An 18499-nucleotide genomic window follows, 5' to 3' on the forward strand; every position below is an offset into this window, starting at 1 on the left:
AGAACCAGAAGAATAGATGGATATGTGTATGAGTCTATCATTATGATTATTGCCGTAGAGTAAGAGTGATATAATCATCGTGTTAGTGTAATTCTAGGTATTGCTAGTGCATTAGGAGATTTATTGAAGGGTTGGTTTCTGCCTCACTGACAAGCTGAATGACACCCAGGGGACCCACCATAGTCTGGGAATCCAAGCAGGAGGTAACTCCGTGGTTTGGGGGCATTTCCTTCGTTTCTGGGGGTACTTCAGGCCTTGCTTCAACTAATTGGACAAGGCGCACCCAAACTTTTGAGGGAAATCTCTCTGTGTCAGTAAAACTTGTCAATCTCCAGACTTTTGTTTTATTTTGGGTCACACCTGGTGGTCCTCGGAGGTTCCTCCTAGTTCTGCACTCACGAGTCACTCCTGGCGGTACCCAGGGGCCATATGGGACGCTGGGATTGAACCCAGCATGCAATCCGCCAGTGCCCTAACCACCGTACTATCTCTCCCGCCCCAATTCCCGAACTTTAAGGCAATCCCAAGAACAAGTTTTTGTCCAAACTGGGGTTCCTATGCCTACACCTTGTCAGGCGGCTCCAAGATCAACCATGGCTCTTGCTTCTCCGAGAGCCCTCCAGGGCCCCCGTCTGCCCACGATGCTTGCAAGATTGGTGCTGAGAGATCCTCTTGGCCAAGCTGACATTTTCCAACACGTGGAGTTTGATGTTCTCAGTTCTCAGTGGGCATGTACCTTGCATTCGCCTTTGTCTCTGGACTAAGCTTGAACATCATTTTTTTTTTTGGCAGGGAGCTTCCCAAGCAGTTCTCCGGACCCAGGGGACAACCTGGCAGTGCTAGCTGTGACCCTGGATCACAGCACAGGGGTCTCCCGAGCCACACCGGGCAGTGTTCAGGGCTGGCACCCGGGACAGAGGCAGAGTCCAAGTGCCCCTAAGCCTGGTGCCTTGTCCCCAGCACCCAGCGCCCCTGTTCCTGATGCACAGACTCCTCCAAGCTCCCATTCTACTCCCAGCTCACCCAGGGCTTTGTTGCCAGCCCCTCTGTAATAATACAGTAATAATAATTAATAATAATAATAATAATAATAAGGTAAATGTAAATAAGGCTGCGGTGAGCGTACAGATCCCGGGCCAGACCTCTTCCCTTCATGCGAGGTCACTCTGGGTGCAGTTCACACCGTCCAGGCTGAGAGGGGGACCAGCCCTGGCTCATCATTCCCCACTCCCCAGTGCCCTCCTTGCCCCGTAGAGCCTGTGAGACACAGTTTCCCTGAGTTGCTGATGGGGCTGCTTGAGTGGGGAGAGAGCAGGCGGGGCCTTCAGACTGCCCCATGCAGCCCAGAGGGTCCCGGCATTCTGTTTTCCCTGCTCACACCTTTGCTTACCCACGCCTGCCCCCAAATGTGCGGCCTTCTGGTAAGGGTGTGACGCGTGTCCCGAGCTGTGACACCAAGCAAGATCCAGAAAGGAGACACGAAGGCGGGGGCGGGGGAGGGGGCAGTGTCAGAGGCCTGGGGTGCTGGCGGCCAGGCCGGGGTCGGGTCCCCAGTAGCCTCCCTCTTGGCTAACGGGGTGGCCCCGGGCAGGGTTTTGGCCGCCTCAGACCTTCGGCTTCCCCCCCACTCCATCTGACGCCCCGTTCGTTTCCTCTCTGGCTCTCCAGACGGAAGCGCCGTCTTTCGAGGCTGCTTCCGCAGGCCTGAAAACCTGTCCCTGGCCTTGCCCGTGACCGTGGCCATGCTCAACATGTCCGTGGACAAGTGTGTTGACCTCTGCACCGAGAAGGTGAGCCTGGGGCCCATTTCAGGAGCTTGGGGAGGGGTGTGGGCCCCCACGCCTGGCGGGAAGAAGGGGCATTCCTGTGACCTGTGATGGGGGAGCACATCTCGGGGGGCTCTCCCAGCAGTGCCAGTTTGAGTAGACCTTGGTATTGGCCATTCTCCAGGGAGGTCTTTTCCCGAGGAGGGATGCTGAATGCTCACATTGGGGACAGCATGTAAACAGGCCTGGGCAGCTGATGCCTCTGGCACGGTTGCCCATCCCAGCCCATGGCGGCAGGAGGGTCCTGTCCTAGCAGTGCAACATTTAGGCCTGAGGGCACCAGGGAGCAGGTGGCCTGGATGCTCTTGGGGCCTTCCTCGGCCGAGGCACTGGATGGCAGACACTGCTGAGGTCAGCGGCCCGGTCAACTCCATGAGTTCCAAAGCTCAGCCCCAAATCATCAAGACCTTGCTTGCAACTCCACGGCCCTTTCCTTCCCCTTTAAGTGTCAAAGGACTCTCGGGGTCCAGGAAACTCAAGCAGGGCCAGAGCGATAGTAAAGGAGGTAGCTGGGATGGAGAAGAGACCACTACGTAAATGATGCTTTGGAGGGCTTGTTCGGGACGGGAGATGCGTGCTGAAAGTAGACTATGGACCAAACATGATGGCTGCTTAGTGCCTGTATTGCAAACCATAACACCCAAAAGGAGAGAGAGAGTAAGAGGAAATGTGCCAGCCACAGAGGTGGGGGGCGTGAGAAGGGGTGGGGGTGGCTGAGGGACCCTGGGAACATTGGTGGTAGAAAATGGGCACTGGTGGGGGAATGGGTATTCGTTCATTGTATGACTGCAGTGTAATCACGGAAGTTTGTAAGCCTGTCACTGCATCTCATGGTGAGTCCTTCAAATAAGTGAAAAATAATGGTAAGGTAGGTGGGGTGCTTGCCATGCATGTAGCTGACCAGGGTTCAATCCCCGGCACCTCGTGTGGTTCCCTGAGGGATGCCAGTAGTGACTCCTGAATGCAGAGCCAGGAGTGACCCCTGAGCATCACCGGGTGTGGCCCACCTTGCCCCTGGTCAGAACGAAATGCCCCCAGTCGGGTCCCAAGTGCTCCTGCGTCTTTGCTCCCATCTTCCGTCAGACGCTGCCGGTCCTCGTCAGTAACTGTTAGAGCCACAGCAGCTGTGTGGACGGGCCCTGAGCCACGGAGCAGAGAGCTTGGCTGGTTAGGGGTTCCCGGAAGCAGCTGCTTCCGGCAGCATCCAGGTCTGGGGCCTGGAGCCGATGGCCATGGGCGGCTCCTCCCAGCTCCCACCCTGCCCACTTCCTCGAAGGCTGTTCCCGGGGCAGACTGGGTGGGGCTGTTGGAGAGAGCCAATTGAGGCAGTGAGGAGTGGCTGTCCCCAGGGGCCTGGGGTTGCACAGAGGATCAATAATGCGGCTGCAGCTGTCCCTAAAGCGTGGGCCTCCTGTCACTGTCAGACCTCAGGGGTCACCCTCGGGGGTCCATGGGCCTGGGACAGACAGAAAGACGCCGCCATGATCGTTTTCACCCCTCCAGGAGGGAGAAACCAAAGTGTCTTTCCCCTACTCACGCCCCTCCACCAGTCGCCCTTTCACAGGAAAGTTGGGGGACCCTCACCCACCCACCCCCACCCCCGGCACGCTGTCTACTTTCAGTTGAGCTGGGTTTTTTGCTTCCGGTCACATCTGTCTGCAGAACAGAGAGGCTGGGACGTCTGCTCCCTGAGTAGTGCTTGGGGGTGGGGCGGGGGAACGATGCCAGGGTTGCTTTGAAGTGAAAGCTTCTGAAGGCCATTGACTTCAGAGAGATGGGTGGGTGGCGAAGGACCAGAGAGCAAGAGAGGCCACAGACAGAGTGACCGAGGAGGCGAGAGTCGTTGGTTGGATTGCGGCGGTGACCGCCTTGTCTGTGCGTATCAGGCGGCAGATGGTACCAGGAGTCTTCTCCCCCGCGAGTTATTTTCTATTTACTTTTAAAGGCACTATTTTAAAATTAGACGCAGGCTCCACCTTTCAGAACAAAGGCCGTTTCTCCCCTGGCATCGCAGAGCAAATTGCTGACATTTTGCCATCGGCCTTTGTTCCTTGATGGTTTCCTTCCACACTGTGTCCTTTATCATTTCCGTAAGTATCACATAATATTCACAAGCAAAGCATCAACCCTGGGGCCAGAGAGAATTAAAAGGAGGTGGATGTTTGCCTTGCACAAAGCTGACCCTGGTTGGATCCCCGGCACCCCATGGGGTCCTCCAACCACCGGGAGTGATCCTTGAGGGCAGACCAGGAGTAAGCTCTGAGCATCAACGGGGATAGCCCAAACCCTTGCCCCCCCCCACCCCCGCCAAGCCCATCAACCCCAATCATCTGTGTCTTCATATTCTTGTCAAGTTTTGCCACTTGGAACCTACTTTGTTCTTTGACCAAAAGAACCTACTCAGACCCGGGGGGTCTCACTCCTGGTCCCTGACACTTTCACTCTGGTCAGTTCCTGGGTCTGGCCCTGGCCTGGGTGACCATGTGCCTTGAGAAGATCAACTCTGGTAATTGAGTGCATCCCTGATTGTGGTACTTCCAGGGCGGGTGATGGCCGTCAGGTGTTTGTACAGGCCCTGAGAAGGTGTCCATTGTCTGTCTGTCCGTTAAACCTCCATAAAGCTGGGGACACAAGAGAGTCCCAGGGTACCTGCACAGGGGGAGGAATTGCCCACCTGGGCCTGATGGATGGAGTTGGGGGAACCTCCGGTTAGGAGAGGGACACAGGACGGGGCTGAAGGAGGTGATGGGGGCTCTGCCCGCAGGGTCGGCAGCCCCAGGTCAGTGCCTGTCCTCTCCCTGTCTCTCGCCACCCCCAGGAGTACCCGCTGGCGGCCCTGGCGGGCACTGCCTGCCATTGTGGCTTCCCCACCACGCGCTTCCCGCTGCACGACAGAGAGGACGAGCAGCTCTGCGCCCAGAAGTGCAGCGCCGAGGAGTTTGAGAGCTGCGGCACCCCCCGCTACTTCATCGTCTACCAGACGCAGGTCCAAGGTGAGCCCCGGGCAGGCGGGCAACCGGCGGGGCAGGGGGCTCTGTGACTCCATCCCCCCAGCCTCCCCATGGCCTCCATGCAGCGCTTTTCACAGCACCGTGGGGGGTACCTGGTGAGCGGGGGGCACCCAGCCCTTCCCCACACACCACCGCATGCTCCTGGGTTAGCTGCCACCCGCCCTAGGCCTGGCTTCCTCTTGCTGTAAAATAGGATTGTCAGTCATTGACCAGCCTCCAAGGGTCCTTCACAATGAGATTCTGTCCCTTTTCCTCTAAGTCCCTGTTCTCTCTTCCTTTCTTCCTTCCTTCCTTCCTTCCTTCCTTCCTTCCTTCCTTCCTTCCTTCCTTTCTCTCAATGATTATATATTTTTATGTTTTTTCTTTTTGAGTCACACCCAGTGATGCTCAGGGGTTACTCCTGGCTCGACACTCAGGAATGACTCTTAGCAGTGCTCAGGGGACCAGATGGGATGCCAAGGGTCAAACCTGGGTCAACCACTTGATAGGCAAATGCCCTCTCTGCTGTTCTATCATTCTGGCCCCCCCTTTCTTTCTTCAAGCCACTCTGTCCCTCTCTCCACTTCCTCTTCCTTTGTCATAGAATCTGCAGGGTCGGCAGCCCCAGGTCAGTGCCTGTCCTCAGCCGTCCCTCTCCAATTCTCTCTCCGGCAGCTCCCAATGTTCAATGATAAAACTGTGGTGGTGATGGTGACTGCGGTGGTATGGTGGCGGTAGTGGTGTTAGTCATGGTGGTGGCGATGGTTGTTAGAAGTATGATGGTGGAGTTGGTGATGAGGAGGTCGGTGATGAGGAGCTGGTTGTAGTGATGATGGTGATGGTGGTGGGAACAGTGATGGTGGTGGTGATGGTGATGATGAATGTGGTGGTAATGGTGGTGATGGTGGTGATGGTGATGGTGAAGATAGTGATGGTGATGGTCATGGTGGTGGTAATGGTGGTGATGGTGGCAGTGATGGTGGTGATGGTGGTTGTAATGGTGGTGATGGTGGTGATGGTGATGGTGGCAGTGATGGTGGTGATGGTAGTGATAGAGGTAGAGGCTCAATGATAAGATTTCTCCGGAACTTCCTTTGTGCCCCTGAGGGTTAAACCCTTCCTCTGCATCTTCGCCCTCGGTGCCCTCATCTCTTCCCTAAGGTGGGAGCCAGTCCCGTGCCCCCTTTCTAGGAAGGACGTGGAGACTCCGAGTGAGGGGCTTGCCCAAGGCCACAGCATTCATAACACAGCTAGACCAAAACACTCTCTGGGTGAGCAGGGCGGCATTGGGGAGGGGGCCAACAAGACCCCTAAAAGATGAGCCCAGTGTCTACCCATATGTCACCCGACGAGATGTGTGTCCTCTGCCAGGCTTCATCACACTGAGCACAGCCCCAGAATGACCCTCTGATCAGGCCAGCCCTGTGCCCGCCACAGCCAGGACACTGGAGCCCCCACGTGCTGGGGCCTGGCCAGTCCCCCACGAGGGCACTTTCCTTTCAGCGTTCTGACTCCTAGCCCCTGTTAGAAACCTCTGGTCACAGCCCAGAGAACACCTCACGCCCCCATCCAAACCTGGAGAACCAGCAAAACCCTTTCGGCCTCACCCACCCCCTCAGTCCCAGCTCGGGAGGCCAGGCACTGCCCGAGCACAGCAGGAGAAGGGAGCTGCCCCCAGCCTGCTCCCCCCAGCCCAGGGCGAGGGTGGCACCTTCCTGACGCTCAAAGGTGTTGCCAGGATCAGTGGCAGCTCTGCGCAAAGCTGCCCCCCTCTGTCCAATGCAGGGTGGTCCATGAGCCCCAGACCCCCACTCGGCTCTGCCAAGGCCCGCTCTGGGCTTGCTGCCCACGCCAGTGAGGCTGGGTGGGCCTCTGTGGGTTTCTAGGACCTGTGGGTTACTCTGTGCTCAGCTGCGTGGCCCCAGCCTGGGGGGACATCACAGACCGACCGATCAACTTCCCCTGGGGAAGGTGGATGGCTATGATGGGGTACAAGTGGGAGCCTTTTCCATCAAGAGCTTCCCTGGGGCTCGCCGTCCCACATGCCAGGGAGGCTGCGGAGATGCTCAGTTTAATCAGTCGCCCGGAGGCTGCCCTTGGCGCTGCCACTTCTGAGCACCTCCAGCCTGCAGGGCCCCAGTGTTCCCGTTCGCAGGTGCCTGCTGAGCCCTGGGGCCTTTCCAGCTGGGCAAGCTCAGCCTCCTGGAGTCCAGTGGCACCTGTGCTGTGACCACTGCCAACTTCCAGCTGGCACGGAGAGGCCTGGTCACTGGGCCAAGTCACAGCACTGGCCGGTGGCAGCGGGGGATCAGACTGAAGCCACCGAGCCCCGCGCCTCTAGCCCCATCTGCAGCATCTTCCCAGACTTTCCCGGCTCTGGCCACGTGCTCTTTTAAGTCATTTCTGCGCCCCGATGAGCAGCTGTGGGGGCTGAGGCTTGGAGAGGGGAAGAGTCGGGTGCTGGGTGGCACAGCCAAGAGGCCGGCCAGCCTGTCGGGGCCCCAGAGCTCTGTCTGGCTCCAGAGCTCCAGACGATTCCACCTTCAGCATCTGCGTGGACTTTCGAAGCTTAAGAACCAAATGGGAGGGGCTGGAGGGATGGCACAGTGGAGAGGGCGTTTGCCTTGCACACGGCTGACCAGGATTCAATCCCCGGCATCCCATATGGTCCCCCGAGCACTGCCAGGAGTGATTCCTGAGTGCAGAGCCAGGAGTAAACCCCGAGCATTGCCGGGTGTAGCTCAAAAAGCAAAAACAAAAGCAAAAATGAACCAAACAGGTGTTGGAGAGATTCTGCTTGTGGTGCCGGGTGCAGGCAGAACACAGGGAGCCCCAGGCTCGGTTCCTGGTACCTCATGGTCCTCCAAGCACTGCCGGGAGTGGCCCACTGAGCACAGAGCCAGGAGTAATGCTTATGCACCATCAGGCAGTGATTCCCAAGTGACATACAGGAGCTAAAGAAACTTCCTCTGATGTGATAAAAGCATCAGTCTTCCCAGAGAGGGTTTGAGCCCCCCAGACAGTGTTTGGAGAGTTTGTTTCCAGGGAAATCAAGAGGCCAGATTCTCCTTCCTTTCCTCCCAACATTTCATTATCAAGAAGAAAAGCAAAGCTCCTGGAAAAAGAAAATGGAATGATCCAAACTGGAGCCGGCACTGTCTTGCTTTTTTTAGTGTTCTGATCTAGAGCAAAGCATCAGGGGTCGGGGGAGGTGTGAGAAAGCAGCTTGCTGTGCCAGGGGAAACTGAGGCTGGGGAGAGGGCTGGTCCTTCCCTTTCACCTGTGGTGGAACCCTTCGGTCAGCCTGGGGTGGCTTGGGGACAGGGTAGTTGTTCCTGTTTTATAAATGGGGTGACTAGGGGCTGGAGCAATAGCACAGCGGGTAGGGCATTTGCCTTGCACACGGCTGACCTGGGTTCGATTCCCAGCATCCCATATGGTCCCCTGAGCACTGCCAGGAGTGATTCCTGAGCACAAAGCCAGGAGTAATCCCTGAGCATCTCCAGGTGTGACCCCCCCCCAAAAAAAGCAAAAAAAAATAGGGTTACTAGAGGCTGGCAAGGTTCCTCCCAAGGGCTCAGGAGCAGGGATTGGAGGAACAGTGGGCGTCCAGGTGCCCACCTGCCCCATCTGTGCCCTGCCTTTGCAGACAATCGCTGCATGGACCGACGGTTCCTCCCTGCCAAGTCCAAACAGCTCATCGCTCTGGCCAGCTTCCCGGGCGCCGGCAACACGTGGGCCCGCCACCTCATCGAGCTGGCCACTGGCTTCTACACGGGCAGCTACTACTTCGATGGCTCTCTCTACAACAAAGGTGAGGGGGACAACGGGGACAGAGAGACGGCTCAGCCGGTAGGGCGCTTGCCTGGCACACGGCCAACCTGGGTTGAATCTCTGGGACTGTATATGGTCCCCTGAGCCCTGCCACGAGTGACCCCTGAGTGCAGAGCCAGGAGTGAGCCCTGAGCACAGAGCCAGGAGTGAGCCCTGAGCACAGAACCAGGAGTGCGCCTTGAGCACAGAGTTGGGGATATCCCTGAGCACAGAACCAGGAGTGAGCCCTGAGTGCAGAGCCGGAAGTGAGCCCTGAGCACAGAGCCGGGAGTGAGCCCTGAGCACAGAGCCAGGAGTGAGCCCTGAGCACAGAACCAGGAGTGCGCCTTGAGCACAGAGTTGGGGATATCCCTGAGCACAGAACCAGGAGTGAGCCCTGAGCACAGAGCCAGGAGTGAGCCCTGAGCACAGAACCAGGAGTGAGCCCTGAGCACAGAGCCAGGAGTGAGCCCTGAGCACAGAACCAGGAGTGCGCCTTGAGCACAGAGTTGGGGATATCCCTGAGCACAGAACCAGGAGTGAGCCCTGAGTGCAGAGCCGGGAGTGAGCCCTGAGCACAGAGCCGGAGTGAGCCCTGAGCACTGCCTTCCCCCACCCCCCCAAAGATCAAGGTAAGGAGGCAGGGGGCCTTGGGAGTGCTGGCTGGGCCAGGGGAAGGGCTCGCCCAGGAGGCCTCGGAACTCCCCTTCCGAGTAGCTCCTTCCCTCCCCTTAGAGCCCGCACGCATTTCCTGAGATTCCGAGTCCCTGCCTGCATTCATTGGATCGGGCACATTTATTAAGCACCTACTATGTGCCTGGCACCTTCCCCTCTCTTAGGTCACTGCACATGTTTGCTGAGTCTCTCCTGTGTGCAGGGACTGAGACCCTGTCGGACCAGCAAGATCAGTTGTTTTCAATAGCCGGTCCCTGGCCCGGCCTTTCTGCTGCTCTGCGGTTCTGTCCAGCTGGCGGCATCGTGCTACGTGACTGACAGTCTGCCTGCTGGTGGGGTGAGGCTGAAAGGCAGTGCTCCGCTCGGAAGTGGAATCGGGTTCCCTTGGCAGACGTCGAGGGGGATCCTACTGTTTCCCTGGGTCTCGTCCACGCCGAGTCCGTTTCCTCCCCCCACAGAGGCTTTGCCCATTTGGCGGCCCAGCGGGCACCTGCAGAGCTCCCAGAAGCCCTGGCTGTGGACTGTGGGCTGTGCCACTGTTTGGTGCCCGGAACTGAGCCAGGTCTGCCTCTGTCTCCTGCAGAGAAGGTGCCAAGGCCAGGGCGGGGGGGTGGGGGGGGGGGCGGATAAGGTGCCACTGGTGTAAATGCTGAGACTGGAGAAGAGAAGCAATTTGGCCCGAGCGACAGAGATCTTACTCGATGGACCAGCGAGGACTGACCGTGAAGCATGTCCAGTTTCAAAGTTCACAGTGTCAGTATTCCACCTCCCAGAGATGCCGTTCCTGAGAGCCGGGGGTGGGGCAGGAGTGCCGGTGGGTGTGCAGGGAGCAGGGATGCCGCCTCTGAGGGGGGCTGAGTCTACAGGAGCAGCCGTCTTTGGCTCTGGGGCATCCTGTCTGCCTGCCACGGAAGCCCGGAAGACCGTTTCCTGGCTCTGTCGCTTTGAGCAGGTCACTGTACCTCTCTGGTCCTGCTTCCTCAGGCACAAATCAGAGCAGGCAGGAGGGACGCGTCCGGGTTGTCCTGCTCATTCATGGATCACTGATGCTCGTAGTGTGTGCCCCACGGAATCAAAGGTCGCGGTGAAAATCAAAGGCTCGATCAGAGGGTCCCGGCAAGGGTTCAGACCCAGAACAGTCTGCCTGATTCTCCCCTGCCAGAGTTGCTTTGCCGCTCACAGCTGGAACAGGATTTCAGACTCCAGGGAAGAAAAGGACAGTCGCGTTTGATGGCAACCAGCGCCGGGATCATAAACAGGAAAGGGGCCGGGGGACGGTTCTGGGCTGAGGTGCTTCTCTTGCGTGCAAATGACCCTGGTTCCAACCCTAACACCGCATAGGGTCCCCTGAGCACCACCGGGCGGTCGTGACTGAGCACAGAGCAAGGAGTAGCCCTTGAGTACCCTGGGTGTGGCCCAAACTGCTCCCCTCCAGCCCACCACCCCGTCCCCCAGGGGAAAAAAAAAAACCACCAGTGCAGCAAGATCTAATAGAATTTAGGGGATTTTGCCGGTTGGTTATCGCTGTTATCTGAGCATCAAGGGACGCGGAGTATCTCGGGGGCATTTTACTTTGGGCCTGATGGTCTCTGTTCACGGGCTGCCTGGGTTTCTCGAATGAGACTCCCGGAGGGAGTCTGGGAGCCCAGCGGGGAGAGCATGTGGGTTTCACTGGACAGGGGAGTGGGCTGGACTCTGCTCCACACTGCCAACCGGACCCTGGTCTCTCCCCGGCGCCCCTCACCACCAGCCCCCACCCCAGGCACGTCCTTCTCCCTCGGAGGCAGAGGAGCAAGCGGGAACAGGGCCAGCCGGGACACTGGCAGACACCCACCTCTCTCCCCATCTGGGTGGGGGAGTGTAGCTGCCACCCTCAGACCTTCCAGCAGCCCCTCCAGGCACCCACACATGACCACTGACCTGGTTGCCACGTACCATCCTACATAAAGCAGATTCACAAAACTAAGAAGACTCAGACACTTTGGGGAAATTATTGTGTCGGCCACATAGTAGGTGCTCATGAAACATGGCCTCAGGGAACAAGTGAGAGAAGGCTGGTAGGTGTGTGGACACCTGGGGTACCCTCAGTGGGACGGGGGAGGGAACCTCTTGGCGGCCTGGCCTCACCAGCTGTGTTCTCACCCCCTCCCGTGCTGGGGGCAGGATTCAAAGGTGAGCGGGACCACTGGCGCAGCGGGAGGACCATCTGCATCAAGACACATGAGAGCGGCCAGAAAGAGATCGAGGCCTTCGACGCCGCCATCCTGCTCATCCGGAACCCCTACAAGGCGCTCATGGCCGAGTTCAACCGCAAGTACGGCGGCCACATCGGCTTCGCGGCCCACGCACACTGGAAGGGCAAAGGTATGGCGGGGAGGGCCGGGCCTGGGGGCCGGGGGCTGCAGAGCCAGGGGTGCCCCTTCGAGGAGAGCTGGGGGCACAGGAAGGGCATGGGGTGAGGCTCCAGGGTTAGCTGTCTGCCGAATAGGGCTGTGCTATAAACACACACACAGGTACAGAGGTGCACACAGAAACACGCATACACACACAGCGACCCGAGACACACACACAGATACAGAGACAAACAGAAACACACATACACAGCGACCCAAGACTCATAAAGACACATCGAGAGAAACATGTCCACACGAAGAGAGACACACACACACACATACAGACACACACATTAAAAAGACACATATACACAGAGACACACAGACACATACACGAAAGCACAGGCATAGACTCATGCCTGCACAGACACAATCACACACACACAAAAACACACAGACACACAGAGACACAAAACACACAGATACACACAAACAGAGGCACACATACACAGAGAGACATGCCCACACATAGTCACCCACACACATATCAACACAGACAGAAACACAGACCCCCAGAGATACACAGATAGACACATACACAGAAGCACACGGAAACACATGCACAGACACAGTCACACTAATGCACAGACATACACACATATATACACGGACACCTACACGTATAATCACATGGTCACAGACACACAAGCACACACAGGCCTACACACAGAAATACACACACACACACACACACACACACACACACCCCTTCAAGGTTCTGGTGTGGTTCAGGACACACACACACACTCCACATGGATATTTCTTGGGTTCAGATCTCAGTTCTTCCCCCTGCCGCAAGAACCATCTTCACCCCCTTGATCCGGAGAACCTATCTGTAAAGTGTGGGGTCGTCATCACTGCGGGGAAGGGTGATCTCTAGAAATCGAACCCTCTCAGATCACTCAGCAAGGACCCGAGTGCTAGTCCGGAGTGGAGGCTGCTTGCCTTGTAGACGGCCGAGCTGGGTTCCATCCCCAGCACCCCACGTGCCCCCCTACCCCCCACCAGGGGTGATCCATGGGCACAGAGCCAGGAGTCAGCCCCAAACACCACCAGGTGTGGCCCAAAAACCAAAAGATGAAAAATAAACAAATCTACCCGGTAGGGCTCGAGAGAGAGCCGGGGATTCTGTGCTTGGTGCAGCCGAGCCCAGCCAAGCCTGGGGACTTCCAGGTCCTGAGGGGCACGGTGGGGTCCTCTGAGCCTCAGAGCCCTTGGGGAGACTCGGCCCAACACCCGGGCCCATTCTCGTCTCCCACCTCCACCCGCCCCCTCTGTCCTGCCCTCCCGGGACTGGATATACTAAGTGGGTCACTAACTCATCAGCTGCCCGCTGCTGGCCACACCCTCCAGATCGACATCATTGATCAGCCCCCAGGGCTGGCCTCATTGGGGGGGGGGGGTTCTAGTGCATTCAGGCACACTCTGCCCCTCCGCCCGCCCGTCTCCCTCTCTCCCTGTGGGGGTGAGGGCTCAGACACGTGGTGACTTTTGCTCCCTCGTGGCCAAGAGAGCTGCAGCCAATATTTGCAGAGTCAGAGGTGAACCCTGGGCCGGATCTGTGGGTGCCCGTGCCAGGAAGCGATGATTGCCGTGTGAAAGGACCAGGAGGTCACTCAGCTCCGGGGTCCTGAGTCCTGCTTGCATCTCGGAACCCCAAGGGTGTGGGGGTTGGGGGACCACCGTGCCCAGGACATGGTCAGACATCAGCACAGCAGGTCCCCCAGCAGGCAGCACTAAGTGGGGAAACTGAGCCCCAGAGAGAGGCAGGCATCTGCCAGGGTGATGAAGTGTGTGGTGGTGGGACTGAACTCTAGCACTCCACCTCCTGGGCACCCCGTTGTCCCCCGGGGGAGGGAGATTCAGGCAGGGACAGGACTTGGCGCTCCGGGTCTCCTGCCAGCCTCCTCTGAATGGAAGCATGGGGCCAGACCATTGCAGTGGGGAACACCACCCAGGAAGGAAGGCGGGCAGGGCCCCCTGAGCCCCAACCCAGGCTTGCTCTTACCTTGTGGGGAGACCCTGAGGCATGTGCAGATCTCTGCCGTAGCCCCTTGCCTCAGGTTCATACTCATTCCAGGGGCCCCTCGTGTCTCTTGGTCCTTACTCACAACCCCAGAAACCGACCCGGAGGGGAGGTGGCGTCCAGGCAGCCTGAGCCAGAGGATTGCAGGGGGTGGAAGAAGGGGGCACGCCTCTCCTATCGGGGGTCTAGGGCTTGCTTTGATGGAGGTGGGGGTGTGGGGGGCTGTCCAGCAGCTCCTCCCAGGCTTGGCAGGTTCCAGTGCTCTTGCCCAGCCCCCCCAAAGAGCCCACTCCCCACCCTGTTTCCTTTCCTGGGCATCAGCATCCTCCTGTGTGTACAGAAACAGAATCCCGTTGGGATTCCTAAAGGCAACCCCCAGGCTCACTCCCACCCCCAGGCCCACCAAAAGGAAGTGCTAGGATAGGGCTGCCTCTGGCCTGCTTTTAACCCCCACGGCTCTGGGTGGCTGTAGGGAAGCACCTCTCAGGCCCACCTGAGGTCACTGGATCAAACGTGCATTTTAATGAGATTCCCCCAGAAGCTCCAAGGATTGTAGCTGTAGCACACCCTTGGCCCGGAATGTCCTGCCCACACACAATCACACACACACACACACACACACACACACACACATACACACAACCACACTCACACAATCACACGCACACTCTTCGGGTTCCAGAACATTAATTTTAGAGTCTCCCTGGAGTGGGTCCAAAGCAAAGTTTTATGTGAAATGATTGCGCAAGGTGAGTTGTCCCAGTTCTGTTTAATGAAACAGAGACCGTGTTTAATGATTCTCCAGGGAATTAAGTGCAGTTCAGCTATTAATCAGGCCAGGGACCTTCTGTGGCAGGAAGATAGGGGAGCAGCGGTCAGTGAGCCCGTGTGCGTGCATGTGTGCATCCCAGACTGTGTGTATTTGCGTGCATGTGTGCGTGCAGAGTGCATGTATGCATGTGTGCGTGTATGATGTATGTGTGTGCATGTGTGCATGCAGAGTACATGTATGTATGTTCATGTGTAGTGCCTGTGTGCACAGTCCTGTGTGCAGAGTGCATGTCTGTGTGTGTATGTGGAGTGTGTGTGCAGTTTTTTGTGCAGAGTGCATGTGTGTGTGCATGTGGAGTGTGTGTAGGTATGTGTGCGTGCCAGAGTGAGTGTATGTGTGTATGCATGTGGAGTGCATGTGTGTGTGCATGCCAGAGTGTGTGTGTGCAGTTGTGCATGCAGAGTGCATGTATATGTGTGAGAATGTTTCTGGCAGAATCCATCCTCATTACTGTGTCTGAGGCTGCCATGGGCAGACACAGACCCCCCCCACCCACCCCCCTGAAGTTTTCCTCCAGCAACTGATTGAGGATCACCCTAAAGTCGGGGTCTGTGTGTTACTGGGCAACCGAACACCATCTCCCTCCTCAAGACCTGGGGGGACAATCATCCAAACCACCAGGGATGTTGTGGGGGTGACTCAGGAGTAGGGAACTTACCAAAAAAAAAAGAAGCAGAAACAAAGCTTAGACTTTATAAAAGCTGCATTTTCCCCCTAATCACTCAGATACAGCTGCTTTTAATCCATTATAACAGTATGGGTCCAATTAGACAGATATATTGTAAATAATCTGCTTTAAGGTTAAAAAATGCAAAGTCACTGCCATAAATATTTACCAAGCAGCCTGAGAACAAAATCCTCACAGCAGTGCCTACAGCCAGTGTGTGTTAAGAGTCGCTGCCCACAGACACCCATCTGCATCCCCACCTGTTGTTCCCTCCACTTCCTCATCCTCCCACCCAGAGAGCCCTTCATCACCCAGGATGATGGCTACTACACAGAATAACTATGGCCGCACAGGGTAGCCCCGTGGTTAAAAGCCCAGACTTCAAGCCAGACTGATTGACCTCAGATCCCTGCTCTGCCAATCATTAGCTGTGTGGCCTTGAGCAAATGCCTTGCCCTCCCTGGAGGCTCCTGTTTCTCTTCTCTTAAGGGGGATGAGGAGGAGGTGCCTCTTCATGGGGAGGGACACGTGGAGTCAATAACTATATATAACTATATATTTGGTTTTGGGACCACACTCAGCTGAACTCAGGGCTTACTCCTGGCTCTGTGCTCAGGGATCACTCCTGGTGGTGCTCAGGGGATCATACAGGGTGCCGGGGATTGAACTCTTATCAACCATGTGCGCGGCAAGCTCCTTACCTGCTGTACTATCTGTCTGGCCCCTATTATATATTTTTTTTATTGTATAGCACAGTGGTAGGGCGTTTGCCTTGCACGCAGTCAGCCCGTCCAAGCCGGGTTCGATTCCTCCACCCCTCTTGGAGAGCCTGGCAAGCTACCGAGAGTATCTCGCCCTCACACCAAAGCCTGGCAAGCTCCCCATGGTGTATTCGATATTCCAAACACAGTAACAAGTCTCAAAATGGAGATGTTACCAGGCCCGCTTGAGCAAATCGATGAACAATGGGAGGACAGTGTTACATACCGGTACAACAACAGCAGAAAACATCACACAACACAGTAACAGGCTATAAGGCTGTGCCTCCTCAGAAATGTTAGAGTTAACCCCACCCCCAGGGAAGGACCAGAGTGGTCAAGGCGAGAGCTCCAGAGATAGAGCACGTGACTGCACCCCATGTGGGTTCCAGAGGTCCTGGCCTGGTTGGACCCTGAGCAGACAGGGGCCATGGTGGGAGGGACCCAGAAAGCCCAATGACTTCAAGGCTGTCATGATGGTAAATGATGACATCCACTGCCCTGGCCACTGACCGGTGGGTGGCCGCTGGGCCCACGTAGCTCACACAGCCCCTGTCCCTGTGTCTGCAGAGTGGCCAGAGTTCGTGCGGAACTATGCCCCATGGTGGGCCACCCACACGCTGGACTGGCTCCGGTTTGGCAAGAAGGTGCTGGTGGTTCACTTCGAGGACCTGAAGCAGGACCTGTTTGTCCAGCTGGGCCGCATGGTCAGCCTGCTGGGCGTGGCTGTCCGGGAGGACCGGCTGCTCTGCGTGGAGAGCCAGAAGGACGGCAATTTCAAGCGCTCGGGGCTGCGGAAGCTGGAGTATGACCCCTACACCGCCGACATGCAGAAGGCCATCTCTGCCTACATCAAGATGGTAGACGCCGCGCTCCGGGGGAGGAACCTCACGGGGGTCCCCGACAACTACTACCCCAGATGATGCGTCCGACGGGGGGTGGCCAGAGTCCTCGCCGAGCAGGCCACCCCCACCAAGCCCCCCGATCTTTCCTCTCTCGGGTGCAGAGGCCACCCCCTGGGCTGTTTTTGCCTCCCCTGAGTTTCCTGCATGACAGTGGAGACTCGTGGGAAGAGACTGTCCAGACGCTCACCCCCAGCCCCGTCCCCACGTGCCCCTGGAGCTGGGAAAGGGCGCCAGGGAGCTGCAGCTGCATGGACACCATTCTGTCTTTTAGGGGCCCTGTCCACGCCACTCTGACTTGTGAAAGGGGGTCCCCGAGTCATGCTGAGTGTCCTCCCCTGGGCGGGGAGAGCTGAAGAAACTTGCTTTAAGAAGTGGTCCTGGACCCCTGCCCCACGGCTGAGCTTTTAAGGCCTCCCTTTCTCCTTCCCGCCCTAAAGTGCTGGCACCCAGGGGGACCCCGGCCACCTTCAGTCTGAGGAGAGGTTCCAGGGATGCTTCCCTGTGGCCCCGGGTTTGGGACGTTCTGGGCGGCGGGAGGCAGTGGTGCTCACGTGGGGTCTTCCGTGTTGGAACCCAACCCCAGGCCATGCTGCTCCTGAGAAGAAACTCTGCTGGCCTCGTCCACTCTTGGACCAGGATTCTGCCAGACTGGGGCCTGTGGCCTTGGGGCCCTGTACTCCACCCTCAAGGGCCTCAGTTTACCCCCCACTCTGAGGCCTGCAGCATCTTAGCAAGAGCGAGAGCCTCCGTGGCACTGTGGCACATGGCAGATTCGGTACTCGGATCTGACACAACCCTTCTCGGGCTCCTCTCCGCGGTCCCTCTGTGCTCCTGGTGTGGGAGGGCATCCAGGGCACCACACTATGAGCTCCCACCCCCTGTCGAGCCCACCACTGCAGCATTCACCTCTCCTGGCCATCAGACAGGGGAGGGGGGACCCTTCATGTCCACACACGCCCTGTGCTCCAGCCCAGACATCAGACCAAAGGATTCCCAAGGACCAGAGCCCTGACCATCTCTCTCAGAAGGCGCCCACCTGGGGCTCCTCGCTCCCCCCACCTGTGTTGCTTTTCCAGCCCCCAGCCCCCACACACCTGCTCCCCACCACATCGACGCAAAAGCCATAGGTCCCAGCCCTTTGCCTCCTGTCTGGAGCTGCCCTCCCCCCAGTCCCGCTGGAGCCGTGTGGTGCGGGAAGGCTCCCTCCCAAACAGCCAAGAGACTGGAGAAGGCGCGTGCAAAGAGATATATTTTTTTAAGAGGAATACGACTAATTCATTCCCACCCCCGGGAACCCGCCATGCAAAGAGGAAGACCCAGGGGTGGGGCTCGAGGCTTCCCTTCCGGGACCCCCTTCGCTGTAGGCAAGGGGCCACTCCAGAGCCAGGGCTGGGGGGCTCTGAATGTATTTTGTACCGTGTCCCACCCCCGCCACCCAGGCGACTTTCTAGGCTTCTCTCTCCCCAGGAGAGGTTCTGGCCTCCCCTCCCCCTGGGAGGTCCCTCTCTCCGGGAGACTCGGCCCAACACCCGGGCCCATTCTCGTCTGCGGTCACTTCAGACCACAGTCCCGTCTGTCTCTCTCTGAAGACTCCTCAGGTCAACACCGTCATTA

General features: G+C 57.7%; 1 protein-coding gene across 2 annotated transcripts in view; it reads left to right on the top strand.

The window, feature by feature from the left end:
• WSCD2 (WSC domain containing 2) overlaps positions 1-16945 on the top strand; it is a 43645-nt gene extending 26700 nt beyond the window's left edge. For both annotated transcript variants that reach the window (XM_056114462.1, XM_056114461.1), the window contains 5 exons: positions 1669-1790; positions 4645-4819; positions 8466-8630; positions 11468-11668; positions 16551-16945. In XM_056114462.1, coding sequence (XP_055970437.1) covers positions 1669-1790; positions 4645-4819; positions 8466-8630; positions 11468-11668; positions 16551-16903 — 1016 coding nt within the window. In that variant the 3' untranslated portion in view covers positions 16904-16945. The remainder of the gene's footprint in view (positions 1-1668; positions 1791-4644; positions 4820-8465; positions 8631-11467; positions 11669-16550) is intronic.
• The last annotated feature ends 1554 nt before the right edge of the window (positions 16946-18499 follow it).

Source organism: Sorex fumeus, unplaced genomic scaffold, assembly GCF_029834395.1.
Source record: "Sorex fumeus unplaced genomic scaffold, SorFum_2.1 ptg000025l, whole genome shotgun sequence".
Classification (NCBI taxonomy): domain Eukaryota; kingdom Metazoa; phylum Chordata; class Mammalia; order Eulipotyphla; family Soricidae; genus Sorex; species Sorex fumeus.